At 32.4% G+C, this 18,264-nt stretch overlaps 1 protein-coding gene across 3 annotated transcripts in view; it reads right to left on the reverse strand.

Moving 5' to 3' along the window:
* Positions 1-1,565: 1,565 nt before the first annotated feature.
* The window catches only part of LOC139982402 (uncharacterized), a 33,528-nt gene continuing 16,829 nt past the window's right edge, over positions 1,566-18,264 (reverse strand). For 2 of the 3 annotated variants that reach the window (XM_071995221.1, XM_071995222.1), the window contains exons 8-31: positions 17,610-17,681; positions 17,317-17,388; positions 16,388-16,459; positions 16,127-16,198; positions 15,258-15,329; positions 14,981-15,052; positions 14,057-14,128; positions 13,289-13,360; positions 12,777-12,848; positions 11,787-11,858; positions 11,223-11,294; positions 10,730-10,792; positions 10,019-10,090; positions 9,843-9,914; positions 9,572-9,643; positions 9,086-9,238; positions 8,725-8,793; positions 8,559-8,624; positions 7,682-7,753; positions 7,364-7,417; positions 6,154-6,341; positions 4,224-5,794; positions 3,364-3,490; positions 1,566-2,718 (exon numbers count right to left, since the gene is read on the reverse strand). In XM_071995221.1, coding sequence (XP_071851322.1) covers positions 2,654-2,718; positions 3,364-3,490; positions 4,224-5,794; positions 6,154-6,341; positions 7,364-7,417; positions 7,682-7,753; positions 8,559-8,624; positions 8,725-8,793; positions 9,086-9,238; positions 9,572-9,643; positions 9,843-9,914; positions 10,019-10,090; positions 10,730-10,792; positions 11,223-11,294; positions 11,787-11,858; positions 12,777-12,848; positions 13,289-13,360; positions 14,057-14,128; positions 14,981-15,052; positions 15,258-15,329; positions 16,127-16,198; positions 16,388-16,459; positions 17,317-17,388; positions 17,610-17,681 — 3,436 coding nt within the window. In that variant the 3' untranslated portion in view covers positions 1,566-2,653. The remainder of the gene's footprint in view (positions 2,719-3,363; positions 3,491-4,223; positions 5,795-6,153; positions 6,342-7,363; positions 7,418-7,681; positions 7,754-8,558; positions 8,625-8,724; positions 8,794-9,085; positions 9,239-9,571; positions 9,644-9,842; positions 9,915-10,018; positions 10,091-10,729; positions 10,793-11,222; positions 11,295-11,786; positions 11,859-12,776; positions 12,849-13,288; positions 13,361-14,056; positions 14,129-14,980; positions 15,053-15,257; positions 15,330-16,126; positions 16,199-16,387; positions 16,460-17,316; positions 17,389-17,609; positions 17,682-18,264) is intronic. The other variant, XM_071995223.1, reaches the window with a different exon arrangement.

Below are 18,264 nucleotides of genomic sequence, written 5' to 3' on the forward strand. Positions count from 1 at the left end.
AAACACGCACAGAATACAGACATGTTAATGGGCATGGTGAATACACAGAGATTGATGTAAGGGGATTAGTAGACAAGGGATGGAGAGAAGAAAAAAAGAAACCAACAGGGGAAGAGGGGAGGTAGGAGATAAACAGTGGAGGGACAACAAGAGGATTAAGGAAAGGGGGTAGGGAATCAACTGGAGAAGGACAAAGACAGAAAGGTGTGGAGAAAAAAAGGGTAGAAGAGAGCTATGAGAAATGATTTACTCAAATTTCAAGTCGGTAGCATTAGGAAATCATAGGAATCCAGCTTTTGCTATGATATCGTGTATACCATTTGTTTTCTGAAGTTTCTGAAGTCCTAATCTCACCTGCCGATTATTCATTTTTTCATTACTGGCAATGACATGCAAGTTCAAAGACTTTAGCAAGTCTATTATTATATCATCAAGCCACATATTTATTCAATCGTTTCACATGTTTCTTGGGGGGGGGGGGCTTGGTTATACTTTCAAACGTCATTTTCTCTTAAATGACCTATTTTTCTTTATGTCAGTATTAGGTTTTCTGACTTTCATAAAGTAACTACCGATTGAGCAGTTAATAAGCTCTGGTCTCTTTTCAAAAAATCTCCCCTCTGAAAGGTTTGTCCATTTTGTATGTGGGACACGGAATTTTATTCCTGTGGCTTTTATTAGGAATGTTTAAACGGTATCAACATTTCTAATTTTGACTCAATTAAGCCATTTAATGTCCTTCGGAGGAAGTATGTGTAGAAGACAATATTATACATGCATTTATAAGAAGGTTAACACAAAGATGAGTAGAATCATTGAAAAGAAATTGTTTCTTGACTGGTTAAATTTATTGGGTATCAAGTGTACTATATTGATCTACTTAATAATGAATAGTTAAGCAAGACGACTTTGCATTAATTATAATTACATTATGAGAGTGTAAAAGAAGTGACGATTAAATTAGCAAAGCTTACACCTATCAATTAGATTAACTCACAGCAAGTACAGTAAAAAGCATGATCAAAAAGACAGATTTGAATCGTAAGCAAACGCTCTGCAGGTCAATAAAAGTGAAATTCGACAATGTTTGAATATTGTTTATACAAATATTTCTATGTTAACAGCATTATCCCAATGATACAACGAATAATAAACGTGGATACAATTTAGTTAATGTTTAAGTATTCGAAATGAGATTTGATGTTGCCTAAGCAGAAGACTAACCATTTCGGTAAAAATAGGGGATTCTTCCTTAATATATAAATATGGTGCGGTGATGTATTAAATGAAACACACGCTCTCATGTTTCAGATCCAACAGTGACCAGTGATGTAATTAGTAAAGCACACGTCCTCATATCTCAGATCCAACAGGCTCCAGCGATGTATTAAATGAAATATACGCTCCCATGTTGCATACTCAACAGGTACCAGTGTTATACTTAATGAAACACACGCTCTCATGTGTCAGATCCAACAGGCTCCAGTGATGTATTAAATGAAACACACGCACTCGTGTTTCAGATCCAACAGGGTACATTGATATATTATATGAAACACAAGCTCTCATGTTTCAGATCCAACAGGCTCCAGTGATGTATTAAATGAAACACACACTCTCGTGTTTCAGATCCAACAGGGTACATTTATATATTATATGAAACACAAGCTTTACTGTTGAAGATCCAACAGGGTCCATTGGCGAAGAAATACAGTAAAGGAAAGGGTCTACGTCACATGAGAATTTGATTCTTACCAGGAAATAATTAAATTTATCCGGATGTCGTCATGTATATTTTATAGCGAAAACGACCATTTAACGGATGTATAACTTCCGTGAAGAGGTTATAAAACATGAAAAAGAGTTCTCCTTTCGATAAGATTTGGGATAACAGTTTCTGAATTACACGACTTAATAAGCGGTGATCTGTCACCAGGAATGATATAAAAAGATCCGAGTGAAATTGTCTTCATCGCGTTGGTTAACTGCAGATTTTCATTTTTAGACGTCTTCTTACCATATTTCACATATACCTTTGTAATTTTTTTTCCATCTAGATATATAGTGTTATATAGAGTGAATTTCATACAGGTACTGGGTAAACATTATATTACAGGAAATGGTTTGGCTCCATAGGCTATATACAGGCTAGTGTTATAATGTAGAGACTGGTCTTAACGTGTAAGTTCTATCATGTGTGCTAAATGAAACAACTATAATTATACACAGTCTTACAAAGTAAATTGTATGTACAGATGTTTTCCGTAAAGCCAGCCCAATAAAGATATATACAGTTATTTTCAAAGTTCTATTTCTAACGTATGTTCTCTACAACTGACTATATAGAAAGTGTTTGAGTACATCATATTTTACTAAATAGTTAACTATTTATTTGAAAAATGGGCGTGTGTACGTATAGAATTGTTGCAAAGAGTAACCATTTTCTAACAGTGCACTTGAAGGTACATGACATGAAATGCAAAGACAGCCATTCAAAAGGTCTCTACATCTCATGGAGAGTGACCATTTCTCTCCCATGGTGATATGTTGGTTTGAATATTTCTAAAAACTGTGGTCAATGCTAATATATACATCTTATTTATAATAGAGATATGCATGAGCCTTATTAGTAATCAGTTTAGAAACGTCGTTGTTAATCACCGTTAGAACGTTTAAAGCTTCGAGCGAGGAATCGGATGATTAGAAGCAATGCCTCAGCTGTAATTATAAAGAAATATGAATGTTCGATGTCATAACACGATATTTCTTTACTTTTTTTTTTCAACAGAAGTTGTCTCAGAATGCACTAAAGAATGATCTCCTATCAAGTAACATAATTTGCAAAATGCGAACACTCTTTTCTAAACTTTGTATTCTTCAATGTTACTCAACTTAATGAATAATTGTATTTGCAGCATGCATATGTGTGTCGGCGGCACTAGCGCGTGTTGGAACTTTGGTTTGAGAAAAGTAATACCACGGGGCGACAAGATTTACACCTGACAAAAAGATTAAATCACAACTCGCCTATTATAGGAAAGCAGGAGCAACATTCATCTGTTTTTTTTTCTTTTAAGATTGGTCGGAGTGTCTTAATAAGATAACAATCAAACACACTTGTCTATTGTATCATCAAAATGTTATGACGATATCGAAGGCAACATGCATTTCTTAATGCATATGAATTAGCCCCCGACAAAGAAGAAAGAAAACGATACTATCCTCTATTACCAATGGAATATGTGTTCGAATCCTTGATTTTACTTTAAGGTTACAGGGCAAAGTACTTTCAGACCGAAAACACACTCAGAGCTCGTTTCAATGTGGTTGGGTTATGTTGAAATTTATTTAAACATTACTCACCTGAGACGATAAATATGATGAAAATATCGAGAACAAAGAGACCAGTATATATTGCTGCACCGTATTCGGAGCTCACTCGTACAGACACTATCATGATATTTATAAATATCGCAGCCAAAGAAAAAAACTGCAATTAAATCAAAATTTAATCAATATAATGAATGTTCACTGACTATTTTTTAGATGACAAATGGAGAACTAGGAACCAAAATGTAATCAATACAAAGAATGCTCACTTACTAGTTGCTAGATGAAATTTGAGGTATTGTTTTTATAAACTTCATAATTAACATATATTCCATTTAGTTTCCTTCTTCTTTTACTGACAGTGATACTAAAAAAGAACATATTTGAAATACTTTAAAGACAAATGAACGAATGAATAAAGTTAGTTAGCCGACAATTAAGACCAAATATTACTTCATATATAAAGCGACTGCGTTATACTTGTTTTTTATCTAAACTTTTGCAACTCTATTTTATGTGCTTATCCTTTTATATATATATAGGTTTTGGTTTGTTGTACAGTCTTCTCGTGTTTTTAGAATTTTGTGTTCGTAGTTTACCCACTGCTTAATTTTCGTTTATGTGTTTTCTAGACTTTTTATTGCTTTGATTTCTCTGTCTTTTTATTTTTTTATTTTTAGGTTTGTAAGGGGCCTAAGGGCCTTTTAGTATTTGGCGCCATATTAAGAACTTATTTATTATTATTATTATTATTATCCGTGTCCATTACACTGAATCAATTTCAAAAACGAAATGTACCTAGGGTAGGCTTTTGCTGTATGATGTTAGAAATTACAACATCTGAATGATAATGCAACGAAGATGGTGACATGGCTTTGCTTATCTGGACTTACCTGTAACCTCTGTTCAAATTTGTTTTTCATTGGACTGTATTTAGCATGAAGAGTCAGAAACAGAACCGACATCCCGATGGTTGAGAGCTGTGTCAATGAGTTATGCCATCCAAGCAGTGTAACCATCACAGTCTGTGTGACCTTCCTGGTCAACTCAATGACCTCCCAGTACCAAAACTGACTCTTGTAATTCTCACAGAGAAAATTGAACCAAACTGGGGAGTCATATTTTCTCCTTTCGGTCCCGGTGACCAGTGGAGTGGTTTCGTCAATAGAGCCACCATAACTGCAATCGATATCGGCATTAGTTGTAGCCTTTTTGCCTTTGGTATGATATTTTCGTAGCAAAATCAACAGCGACAATGGAAACCCAACAACGTACACCGCTGTAGCAATGTATGCCGCAACATGATAGGAGTCAAGATCTTTACAATCGATGCCGTAATCTGCTCGAAGAAGAGTTATGGACTCATTGCCGACGCTGTATATTTTGAACGTAGAGCACGCTGCTGGGTATACCGCGAAAATGGAATTACAAGTTGGTGTGTACGTCACAAACAGCACAAGGACAACTAAGTTGAACAGCTTTGAAACTGTCTGTTTGGCCCTTTGTCGAACAGTGAGTGAGAAGAATCCGCACTTTGCTATGAAATAGACTGTACAACTTAGGTAAAGGTACGTGATGACTAATACAACTGGAAATATTAGAACAATTTTAAACTGAAGCAAAGGATTTATCTCAAATTTTTCATTGATGCATTGAGGACGAACAAAAACTTGAAAGAAATCAGCAACTACCATCGATAGAAATTCACCGAAAATTAATAGAGGACCTTGCCATTGTACGTTGTGGAAAGTCTCGAATAAATCACCAATCACTTGATAAAAGCCGAGAACAATCTTTATTCTTGACGATAATTTATCAATCATAGTTCTTTGGTTGCTTATCTTGTTTTTCTTCCAGACAATGAACGAAAGTAGAGCAACGCACGAGAGAACAACAAAAAGGAACACTACCAGCACCCATAATTTACTGGGACAAGGATGACAGGAACTCAGAACCGAATAATATCCCGATCGACATTTGCTACACATCCAACCGGTGTAACCAGCAGCACAGTTGTCGATACCATACATTGGAAGACCGTCTTTATTGTCGCAACTCCTACTTCGAGGACAACGATAAACAAACGGCATAGAGTATTCATACTGCATCGTTGTGTTATCATAGTCATCGGTCTTAGTTTCTAGATTCTGCACAAATTTCAAGTACTGATCTGGTTTTGTTTTCGGAAAAGACCAGTTCCAGTAAAAGCCGGGTAGAATTGATATGTAATCTTCAGAACAATTTAAGCCGTCGGCGATACAAAGAAAACATTCCCCAAACCGATGCTTACGAGCGTAATTTTCTTTACATACACAAGCTCGATAACCAGCGGATACGTTTTTGTCCGTTCCTTCAGGGCAAACTTTGCATTGGACTAGAGAAGAACCGCTGCCTTTTTCTACAAAATTTCCATCATTACAGGTTTTGCATTCAATGCTTCCTATTTCGTCTTGGTAAAATCCACCTAATCGTAAAAATGCAGAGATTGATTTAAGTTCTGGGTAGAGTAATTGAACTAGAATGGAAGATCATTAAGTGGATCCAGCATCTTAATTTTGAAAAATGTCTTTAAGAGCAGGGCATTAGAAGTGAGTATAAGTTAGTCAGCTGTTAATGAAACGAAGTGGTTGTTTAACTTGGTGTAAAATAACCTGCTCATCTATAAAAAATAAAAAAATAATAAAAAAATGAAAATTTACCTCACACAAAATTAAATAAATGATATATGTCATATCTAAGAGACAAGAAGCGAGTAAGTGGGACTAAATGGCTTTATAACTGGTTAGAATGAACTTTAGATTGAAATTCAAATGTTTACGGCACCTTTCGGACAGCCTCTACACTTCTTGCGAAATCCTCCACCAAGTGTACCCGTTGGACATGGTCTACATTCATTCCTGCCTTTACCAATATATTGGCATTCGAAGCCTTGCTTCTCAAAGGATTGCACTAAGAATGTAAAAGCTTTTTTAAGTTTCAAAGAGGGAAAAGTTTCATCGTTGACACATATGCTATAATGAGAGAAGAAAAACGAAGGAAACAGACAGAGTGGGAGGATGTGAATGTCATCTTTTAATTAATGATGTTTATTTTATGATGCCAATGTTATTTATTTATGATACAATACTATCATATTAAGAACTGTGTACACACTTGCCATGAGCATAGAAATGAGAAATGGAATGATAGCTCTAGTTTTGCCTCTTTAATGACAATTTCTTTTACCAAGAACCTATCTGTAAAGTGAATTTCATTAAGTTGCCAAGAGAAACGTATGCGCTTATACAAAGTGCTTTTCCATGATTATTTATGTAAGAGCAAAATAAATTTGTAGCTTAAGGAAATAGTGTTACTCTTCTTGCACATCCAATTATTGTAAACCAATGTGCAGCATGAGTTCAATTATATTTGAAGTACATAAGCTTAAAACTTATGCTTAAGACTAACGTTACATGTAATAAATTATTGATAACTTCGAAAATGTAGACCAGTACATGCTTAGAAGATACTTAGAAAATCTGTAAAATGCGATAAAAAAATATGTCAGGAAGTGCTTTTCTTAGTATTATAATTGCCTTTAACTATGCTAAGATCATTATTTCCTTCGATTTATAAATGATATGTACCAGTGAACATGTTTAGTAAATATTTTGCAAATAATTTTCTGTATTGACAACGAAAATTCCGCATATATCTATTAACTTCGGAACCGGCTTTTATGTTTTGATGATATTGATATGTTAGGAGAAAGGGTAAAGATAAAACACTTAAAATTAAACCAAAGACACTAACTATGGCGATCTCCAGCGATTTTGTTCAATCAATCTCAATGAACGCCAACGGCGCCATTCTCAACTTTCAAAAGGTCGGTGCTAAATTTTAGAAAAGTTCTTGGTACCAAGAAATGCTTCCATTGTAAAGCCTATGATCACATCAAAAATTAGGATTATGATTGCGGGCTGCCTTCAATTCCCTTTTAAGATAATGCATTAAAAAGTAAACCCAAGACACTAAGAAAGCAAATAAAACTTACATATTGCCGTTTGTAGACAAAGGTAGTCTCCCTAATTGGTTGCAGTTCATATATCTTAACAAGACAAAAAAAAAAGAAGCTCTCTCATATTTCGTAGCACAATATAGCTCTCTGTTTCATTAACATACAATGAATCGTCTTGAGCATGTTGCAGATTTATCTCAGATGATTGTTTTATACTTCATTACTTGCGTCGGTCGAATGAGGTTCCTGAGAAAATATGTATTGATTTTAGAATAAAGAACAGAAATTGCATTTCAAAAGAAAAATTTATTAAACAAAGATATGATCAAGCTGATATATGTTTAAAGCACTCACAAGGTACTTCCATTTCCAACTCCGTTCAGCGCTACTTGTGAAAAATTCAGGATGTTGTTCTTGTACAAGTGGCTATGGAATATAAAAACACACAATGTAACTTTCTTACAGACATTATTGGGTATGATCATATGTTGTATGTGCTCCTTCTCATTAGAATAGTATTGCAGTAAAATATGTCATGTATCTCTATGTAATCAATAAAAAAGTATATGAACATCGGAAAATGGACTAGGAAATACTTTGGCTTGAAAGTGATTCGAACCTTTGATTTCAAGTAAGTAACCCTGGCCTCTACCAACTGGGCTATCCAGTCCTTAGTTGATGGTGATCCCTAATAGTCATTGTTAATTGGGATGCCAGTCAGAAGCCACAGTGAATCCAATACCGAGTAACTAAGGACCACACATCAGTTTCATCGTATAAAAATCTAATAGGTATACAGGGAAGGGATTTCAAGAGAAATCCCGCTTTTAATTAAGTAAATGAACAATGTGATACGGCTGGTAAATTATAAATAATGCGAAAGCGTAAAGTGTATGGCTAGAACGGGAATAAAATCAATTTCATCATGTACAAATTCCCTTCCTATAGCAAACAACCCATCATTACAGTACATAATACAATTATATTACCATTTATGAAATGATTACACTGTCATACCAATATAGTTTCTATTTTGTCATCAATAACTATATGTGCAATTGATAAAGCAGACTGCGTACAACCAGTTAATTAAGGTATAAATTCAGGTATCAACGACATGTTAACGCGTTTCACTTCTGTCATACTTGAGATAAAACGTTAAATTATATTAAAACGTTTACATGTAATAAAATTGTGAAAATCTTTGTGTTTTAAGCACGTGCATACTTACATATCAATGTTTTCGAGAGCAAACGAGTTGTTGGAAACATTCGAGATGTTATTCGCAACCAGGTATCTGTATTAGAGAAACAATAACGTTAACAATTCATCACTTTACAAGGATTTTGCAACACTTGTCTAAAGCTTAGATGTACAGAAAAATAACGTTTACTTACAAACATGTGAGATTTGTGCCCAAAAAGGCTTGTTCTGCGATGGAATGAATAAGGTTCCTGTTCAGAATTCTGCAAAAACATAATAGAAAATGATTACTGTGGCAGCGGAGCCCAACGATCCTTAGTAATCTACTTACTTTGAAACTTCAAAACTACGGCAACTAAATTATAGCATTCTGTCAGAAAGCGTTACGAGATCTCTTAGTGAAGAACGCATTTGATGATCTACTAAAAGTGTGTTCCATAGCCCTAAATATATCACTGGAAAACTGATATGTCGGTGTCTTTGCAACCATGTCTTAAGAGACTAGCACAAAACGATCCATTTGGTATCAAATCATGATAGCGTTGAAATTCTTACAGGTATGCTAAATTGCCTAATCCCTGGAAAGTATCATTCCATAGACAAGTTAGCTTATTTCTCTGCAGTTGTAATATCAACAGTCCGTGATTTCCACCGTAAGCACTGAAGAGTCCTCTCGGAATTACAGTTAAACTATTGTTCGACAAGTCCCTGAATATTCGAAAAAATGAAAAAGAAATACGATTTATAGGAGCTAAGAGTACATATATGTATTGCACTGTTGTAAGGAGACACCACTCATCTGTGAAAAGTAACTACTGCTTAACGGTGTCACCACAACTAACCCTTGGAAGAATACATTTTTACTTGTAATATACGCACACGATCACTTTTTAAGCCAAAAGAACATATAAAGTGCAAGTAACATTTACGGCCCGAGTAAATGTCAACAGTGGTTGATAATATTTTTCTCTGCTAAGAAATAATACATTGGACATTACGCTCACCAGTTGCAGCTATGAAACAAATATACACTGAACTTACAAACTGAATGTCAAGTTGATTGTCTCGAACAGCCCGGCGGGAAGAGATGAAAGATTGTTTCCATAAAAGGTTCTAAACGAAGTAATGAGTACATTTCTTGTAGAGAACATCACGATATTACAATTCTTGTGAAATCTTCAAGGAAGATCGCAATATATTAGTTTGTGTAATATTGGGTAATAGTAATGATTGCTTATTTCAAATATAGACAACCGAATTTAGTTAAATATGAAAATGAAACGTTAAAAAGCAAACAGCTGGTAGAACTTACATGTGGCGAACATGGTTCAAACCAAGCAATGAGGTATTCGATAGAGTTTCAATTTTATTTTTTGAAAGGTATCTGTCGAAAAACAATTGCGTTTGGTAAATGTTAGATAAAGATAATTACAGCAACAGCAATAAGTAAACAAGTGCACAAAGAGTTTTTAAGATGTTATTACTCACATTTCGCTCAGATTTTTGAGAGATTGAAACATGCCTTCCGGTATGTAGGCTATGTTATTTGAAACAAGCATTCTAAAATTAAGAGAAAGAGGAAAACCGAAGGAATACTTTTTTCCTTAGATGTGAAGAGGTGCGTCATTTTATATTGTGATAATGATTACTGCATTTTATATTGTGATAATGATTATTGCAAACAATATTTTCATGAGAAAAGTGATACTGTAACGCACAGTGCTTTTTAATATAATTAACTATCATCAACATAATACACAACAATATCTGTGCTCCAGTTATTCGCATCCCTCATAACATCATAATCGAAAAGATAAGAGTGCACCGCTGTTTGTTACCGTGAGAACTTCGTAAGTCATTTGGACACATTTAGATCAGGTACATGATGATGGTAACGTATCAGTCAATGTGATACAAATAGGTGAAAAGGTTTAACAAGGTATGAACTACAAGAGTATAAGGCAAACAATTCTTCCGTGACACAACTTTCTCATTGCGTGGATTAAACATCCCTGTGGTACATACTACACTACCTCGCTATTTAGCAGCAGGCAATTATCTTTTACCACTATAAGATCTCTTAGTGAGACATTTCGTCATATGTAGGTTTTACAGTATGTTATTTTATAATAATGACGCAATATTTACATTTTACATTAATGGAGTAATATGGATACACAGCTTAAACTACTGTCTTACAATCTTTTAGTCTCGGGGAAGAAGTCCGCAGTTGGTCGTGCTATATTGTTATCACACAAATCTCTGTTGGAAGATAAAGACACCAAAATTGACATTCGTTTCAAGGATTGGGAAAGAAACTTCTTAGTTAGCAAACATGTCAAAACAAATCGAGAACCACTACTGCTAATCATTATCAATGTCCATCTTCTTTGCACATTTTTCAACATTCTGAGCACATTCATGCTGATATCAAACTTTGCGTTGAAAATACTGGTGCATTACCATTCGAAAATGTATTGGAAGCTTAAATATATTGAAGAGAACATGATGCGTGCATGTGTATTAATTTACTTTACTGCATATTCATATGATATTTCATATATGAAATAACAAGCCTTGTGTGATCATCTACAATCATTAAATACCTGATAGCAGGAAGTCAGTAACTGGTGGCAACATCATTTCTATACATCAATGCTTATTGTTAGTTCTTACACATTGAAGTACTCACAAATGTATTAACGAAACATTTTTAGCAAACATAGATTTCGATAATGTTGTCAATTCATTTTCATGTAGTTTTCTGAAATGACAAAAGGAAAAACAATGTAATACGACCTAACCATCAACAAATTAGCCACCATAATCACATCTTCATGCGGTGCCACCAGAATATGATATTTGTCTAAATGGACCTTAAATAATAATTGTACAAAGCAAGTACGAAAATTAGTGTCAAATATTTCATTGTTATTTTAAACAAAAGTTTCTATATCATGGTATAAAAGTAATGTACCTCTAGTTACAACTCTAAAAGATCTAGCAGTCATGAGTTCTGTTTTAATCATTTCAAAACTTTGACCTAGTAGACACATATAAGTTGTTTTTTTTTTCCATTTTTTGCATTTCCCTTCACGATCATCAAACTGTGTTATTTAACACATTTTACACAGGTACCCAGATATCGCTTGCATTACAAATAAATTTTGAAAAATAATATTTTCAAAGGAATAAAGAAGAACCCTATGAGGTTTTAATTTTAAACGACTTCTTGTTTCCTTTTCCTGTTTCTTACAAATCGTTCAAAGCTTCAATTTGTCGAAAACAGTCCGGCGGGAGATGTGTTATTTGGTTGTTGCAAATTGACCTGTCAGAGAAAGAAAAATCATAGAATGTTGCTAAGCGATTCATCAATTGAATGTTGCTAAGCGATTCATCAATTGAATGTTACAAATGGTTTTAAATTTACTGCAAAGTCTGCTATAGTATTAAAAACTGATGAAGAACGCCCGGAGTGAATGGCAATTGTATACCTTCTACTTGAACAACGCGTCCGCTCTCTAATCATTCAACATCATTGTGATTGTTATGTCAAAAATTTCTGAGGTACCTTCTACATTTTTTAATATTGACCAGCTACGAGGGTTTCTTTTTTTTCCCTTTAGTATAGGTGTTTGGTATGTACTATTTACAGGGCTCACATTTAGTGAGTATATGTGCTGGTGTGTAGAATTAACCAGGCTCACATTTGGTGGGTATAGGTGTGTGATGTGTAGAATGTACCGGGCGTGTGGATGAGACAAGTAACTAATGAGCAGTGATTACTGTATTAAAATAGTAAGAACATTTCAAACATGGCATTGAAGCAATACTTTTAACTTAAAATATTTATAATTGTAGCTACAGTGTTATCTAAGTCATCGTTATGCGTTAATGAGAGGCAAACCATGAAAACGAGCATCAGATAAAAGAGAGAGAGAGAGAGAGGTGGAGAGAGCGTGGACCTGAAACCGCTAACTGTTATGTTTCTGGTGAAATTGAGTACCAGATATACGTATGCAGAACATGTTTTTTTTTTTTTTTATCACTGTCGTTCATACTCTTATTTATTATGATTCCATATGTACGGTAACACGTGTTAACTTTCACTTATCTTGGGTTTTATTGAGGATTTGAGCAAATTATTATAACATAATTATATTTTCTCTCCATTAGTCCCTTTCTCTACACTAAATAGAGCACATATGCAGAATCAAAATATACTTAAACTTAGTAAATAACTCACACAAATTTCAATTTTGTAGTGTAATCAAAAATTCCTTTCGGTAGACTCGTCAGATTGTTATACGACAAATCCCTGAGTAAAGGAAACATTAAATCACAGTGTCAGTGTGTCCCACATTGTTATTACAAATCATTCGATGTATACAGAGCATCAGAATCATTAGCAAATGTTTCTGTGATATCGGCGATCATTATCATAATCATGAATATCATTATCATCATTATCATTTACCTTATCAAAATCATAATCATAATAATGAATATCATTATCATCATTATCTTTTACCTTATCAAAATCATAAACATAATCATAATCAACAGTATTGATGTTTGTATATATGTTTATATATATATATATATATATATATATATATATATATATACATATACATATATATATATATATATATATCTATATCTATATATATATATATATATATATATATATATATATATATATATATATATATATATATATGAGTGTGTATATATATATTGATGTAGGTTACTTACAATTTTTTAAGGTTCGAATTTCCATTGAAGATGTCTTCTGAGAGCTCTTTGATGTTGTTATAACACAACCTCCTAAAATGATTAAGATACAATGTATTCACTTAAATGCAATTTCCTGCGCATGTTATAGGCATATATATATATATATATATATATATATACATATACATATACATATATATATATATATATATATATATATATATATATATATATATATATATATATATGGACTATCTATGGATCCTACCTTAGGTCGACAGTTACATTGACTTACACACTAAATTTAATCTAACCCTAACCCCTTTTTCTAACCCTAACCCTGAACCGACCCTAACCAAAACTTTTAAATGAACGTTTTAGAGGACGGAGAACATTATAAAGCTATTTGCGACGATAAAAAGTGTCTTAAAATGGTAGTGAAAACATTAGGTCGACACTGAAATGTCGACCTGAGGTACACTGTTGACCTAAGGTACACTTTTTTACCATAAACTGTCGACCTAAGGTACATATTATGCTTATATATATATATATATATATATATATATATATATATATAGTGGTCTTAAATCTTTATATAAAGTAAATTACTATAGCCTCTCTTTTGATATTAACACCCAGTTGAATATTAAGAACATGTGTTGGTTTATTTATTTTCTAAGTTCGGGGTCCTACATCAAAACGTATACGATGTTCGACAATAAAAAAAAAGAGAGTGGCATTACAGATATCTGCCAGCATGCAATTTACTTAATATTTTCTTACAAGGTAGACAAATGTACAAGTTTCTGGAAAATCTTTGTGGGTAATTGCGTCAAGAGGTTGTCGTTGATATATCTAAGTAAAGAAAGGAACAAAATGTACAAAATATATGTTACCATGATAGAAATCCATATAACCTCACACAGAACATACAATGTATACAATCATCACTAATTAAGTGATAAATATGTGTTGAAAATAGTTGTTATTTTGATAAAAACATATATTGCATAGTCAACTCGCTCCTAATCTTGTTATGTTAGGAAATATCTGTGTTCGGTGCTTTAAGTAGCACAGAGACAGAGTTAAATATTTCTTACCCTTCTCGGATGCAATCAAATTCAAATTAGCAAAGCATGTTGTTGGGGTTTTTTTTTTTCTTATAGGCCTAGCAAAATCGTAAATATTATTGTCGTTAGCTAATATTTCACTCATTAATCAAATAATAAGAAAAAAACGAGAAATATTGCAAGCATTTAGGCTGACGAATACATTGCTGAGATTTTCTCATAGTAATCAATTCTTCACTTTGAAAAATAAAAATCTGATAGTTAATATTACTAGATTTTTCAATGCAGATATGATAGACTAACAAGTTACAAAATAAACGAAACCGAAAGAAAGAGAACAGTTCTGGAAAGAAAAAATTCTCGAAAATACATAAATTTATATATTTTTATATATGTAAACATATATATATATATATCATCATATTTATAAATACATATTTATATATATATATATATATATATATTTTTTTTCTTTCGGTTTCGTTTAATTTGTTATTTGTAAGTCCATCATACCTGCAGTGCCATATCTGGTGATATTAACTTGTAGATTGTTTCAAAGTGAAGAATGTATTACTATGAGAAAATCTCAGGAATGTTTTTGTCATCCTGAATACTGATAGCTTATTAATTAACTCACAAAGATGTCAAGTTTGCAGTGTGATCAAAAAGTCCTTTCGGTAGACTCGTCAGGTTGTTAAACGACAAATCCCTAAAAAAAAAACATTTTTCAATAAATTAGAGTGTCAGTTTGTTTAATGTTGATATTACAAACCACTCAATTTAGACAGTATATCGAAGTCATCAGCAAATTTTTCTGTGATATCAAAACGATTACGATGTTCCACAATAAAAATAATAAAGAGAGTGACATTACACATATCTGCCAGCATGCAATTAACTAAATATTTACTTACAACTTAGACAAATGTACAAGTTTCTGGAAAATGTTTGTGGGTAATTGCGTCAAGAAGTTGTCGTTGATATATCTAAGTAAAGAAAATGAACAAAATGTACAAAATATATGTTACCATGACAGAAATCCATAGTACCTCACAAAGAACATACAATATATATAATCAACACTAATTAAGTGATAAGTATGTGCTAAAAATAGTTGTTATATTGATAAAAACATGTATTGCATAGTCAACTCGCTCCTAATCTTTTTATGTTAGGAAATATCTGTGTTCGGTGCTTCTCGTAGTAACAAAGGCAGAGTAAAATATGTCTTACCAATTTCGGATGCAATGAGATTCAACAGAAAAGCATGTTTTTTGTTTTGGTTTATAGACGTAGCAGAATCGTAAATGTTAGTCGTTAGCTTTACTTAATCACTCCTTAATCATATGAAAAAGAAATAAAACTAGAAATATTGCAAGCATTTATGATGACGAATGCATTCCTGAGATATTCTCATAGTAACCGATTCTTCATTTTGAAAAAAAAAGTCTGCTAGTGAATATCACTAGATTTTTCAATGCAGATATGATGGACTTACAAATGACAAAATAAACGAAACCGAAAGAAAGAGAACAGTAATGGAAAGAAAGATTTTTCGAACATATGTGACAATATGTATATTTTAATACGTATATATATGTTTAAATATATATATCTCTTTCGGTCTCGCTTACTTTGTTATTTGTAAGTCCATCATACCTGCTGTGCCATATCTAGTGATATTAACTTGTAGATTGTTTCAAAGTGACGAATCGATTACTATGAAAATATCTCAGGAATGTTTTCGTCATCCTGAATGCTGAAAGCTTATGAATTAACTCACAACAATTTCAAGCTTGTAATGTTATCAAAAAGTCCTTTCGGTAGACTCGTCAGGTTGTTATACGACAAATCCCTATCAAAAAAAAAAAAAATGATCATCAAATTGGAGTGTCAGTTTGTTCCATTTGATATTACAAACCATTCGCTTAAGACAAAGTATCGTAATCATTAGCAAATGTTTCTGTGATATCAAAACGATTACGATGTTCCACAATGAAAAATAATAGTAAAAAGAGTGACATTACTATTAATATTTACTTACAACAAAGGCAAATGTACAAGTTTCTGGAAAATGTTTGTGGGTAATTGCGTCAAGAAGTTGTCGTTGATACTTCTAAGTAAATTAATTGGAACAAAAATGTACAAAATATATGTTACCATGACAGAAATCCATATATCCTCAAACAGAACATACAATATATACAATCAACATTAATTAAGTGATAAATATGTGTTGAAAATAGTTGTTTTATAGATAAAAACATCTATTGCATAGTCAACTCGCTCCTAATCTTGTTATGTTAGGAAATATCTGTGTTCTGTGCTTTCAGTAGTACAAAGACAGAGTGAAATAGGACTTACCCTTTCTCGGATGCAATCAAATTCCACAGCAAAGTATGTTTTTGGATTTGGTTTATAGAAGTAGCAGAATCGTAAATAGTAGTCGTAAGCATTACTAAATCATTCATTAATCAAACGAAAAAGAATTAAAAAGAAAGAATTTTTTCAAGCATATATGACTACGAAAACATTCACTGGGATATTCTCATAGTAACCGATTCTTAACTTTGAAAACGATTAATCTGCTAATTAATATCACTAGATTTTTCAATGTAGATATGATTTACTTACAAATAACAAAATAAACGAAACCGAAAGAAAGAGAACAGTTATGGAAAATAAGATTTTTTCGAAAATACATAAATTTATATATTTATATATATATATATATATATATATATATATATATATATATATATATATATATATATATATATATATATATATATATATATATATATTTATATTCAGTTTCGTTTACTTTGTTATTTGTAAATCCATGATTCCTGATTTGAAAAATATAGTAATATTAACTTGTAGATTGTTTCAAAGTGACGAATCGGTTACTATGAGAATATCCCAGGAATGTCCTCGTCACCCTGAATACTGAAAGCTTATTAATTAACTCACAAAGATGTCAGGTTTGCAGTGTTATCAAAAAGTCCTTTCTGTAGACTCATCAGGTTGTTATACGACAAATCCCTATCCAAAAAAAAAAAGGAAGAAACATTTATCATGAAATGGGATTGTCAGTTTGTTCCATTTGATATTACAAACCACTCGCTTTAGGCAGAGTATAGATATAATTAGCATTTTTTTCTGTGATATCAAAACAATTACGATGTTCCACAATGAAAAATAATAATAAAGAGAGTGATATTACACATATCTGCCAGCAAGCATTTCACTAAATATTTACTTACAATTTAGACAAATGTACAGGTTTCTGGAAAATGTTTTTGGGTAATTGCGTCAAGAAGTTGTCGTTGATATATCTAAGTAAAGAAAATTGAACGAAATGTACAAAATATATGTTAGCATGACAGAAATCCATATATCCTCAAACAGAACATACAATATATACAATCAACATTAATTAAGTGATAAATATGTGTTGAAAATAGTTGTTATTGATAAAAACATGTATTGCATAGTTAACTCGCTGATAATCTTGTTATGTTAATAAATATCTATGTTCGGTGCTTTTAGTAGCACAAAGACAGAGTTAAATAGGTCTTACCCTTCTCGGATGCAATCAAATACAACAGCAAAGCATTTTTTTTGGTTTGGTTTATAGACGTAACAAAATCGTAAATATTAGTCGTTATCTATAATAAATCATTCATAAATCAAATGAAAAAGAAAAAAGAAAATTGCAAGCATTTATGATGACGAAAACATTCTTGGGATATTCTCATAGTAACCGATTCGCCACTTTGAAAAAAATTGCTAGTTAATATCACTAGATTTTTCAATGCAAATATGATAGACGTAACAAATAACAAAATAAACGAAACCGAAAGAAAGAGAACAGTAATGGAAAGAAAGATTTTTTTCTCGAAAATACATAAATTTATA

This window comes from Apostichopus japonicus, chromosome 16 (genome assembly GCF_037975245.1).
Source record: "Apostichopus japonicus isolate 1M-3 chromosome 16, ASM3797524v1, whole genome shotgun sequence".
In the NCBI taxonomy this organism is placed as follows: domain Eukaryota; kingdom Metazoa; phylum Echinodermata; class Holothuroidea; order Aspidochirotida; family Stichopodidae; genus Apostichopus; species Apostichopus japonicus.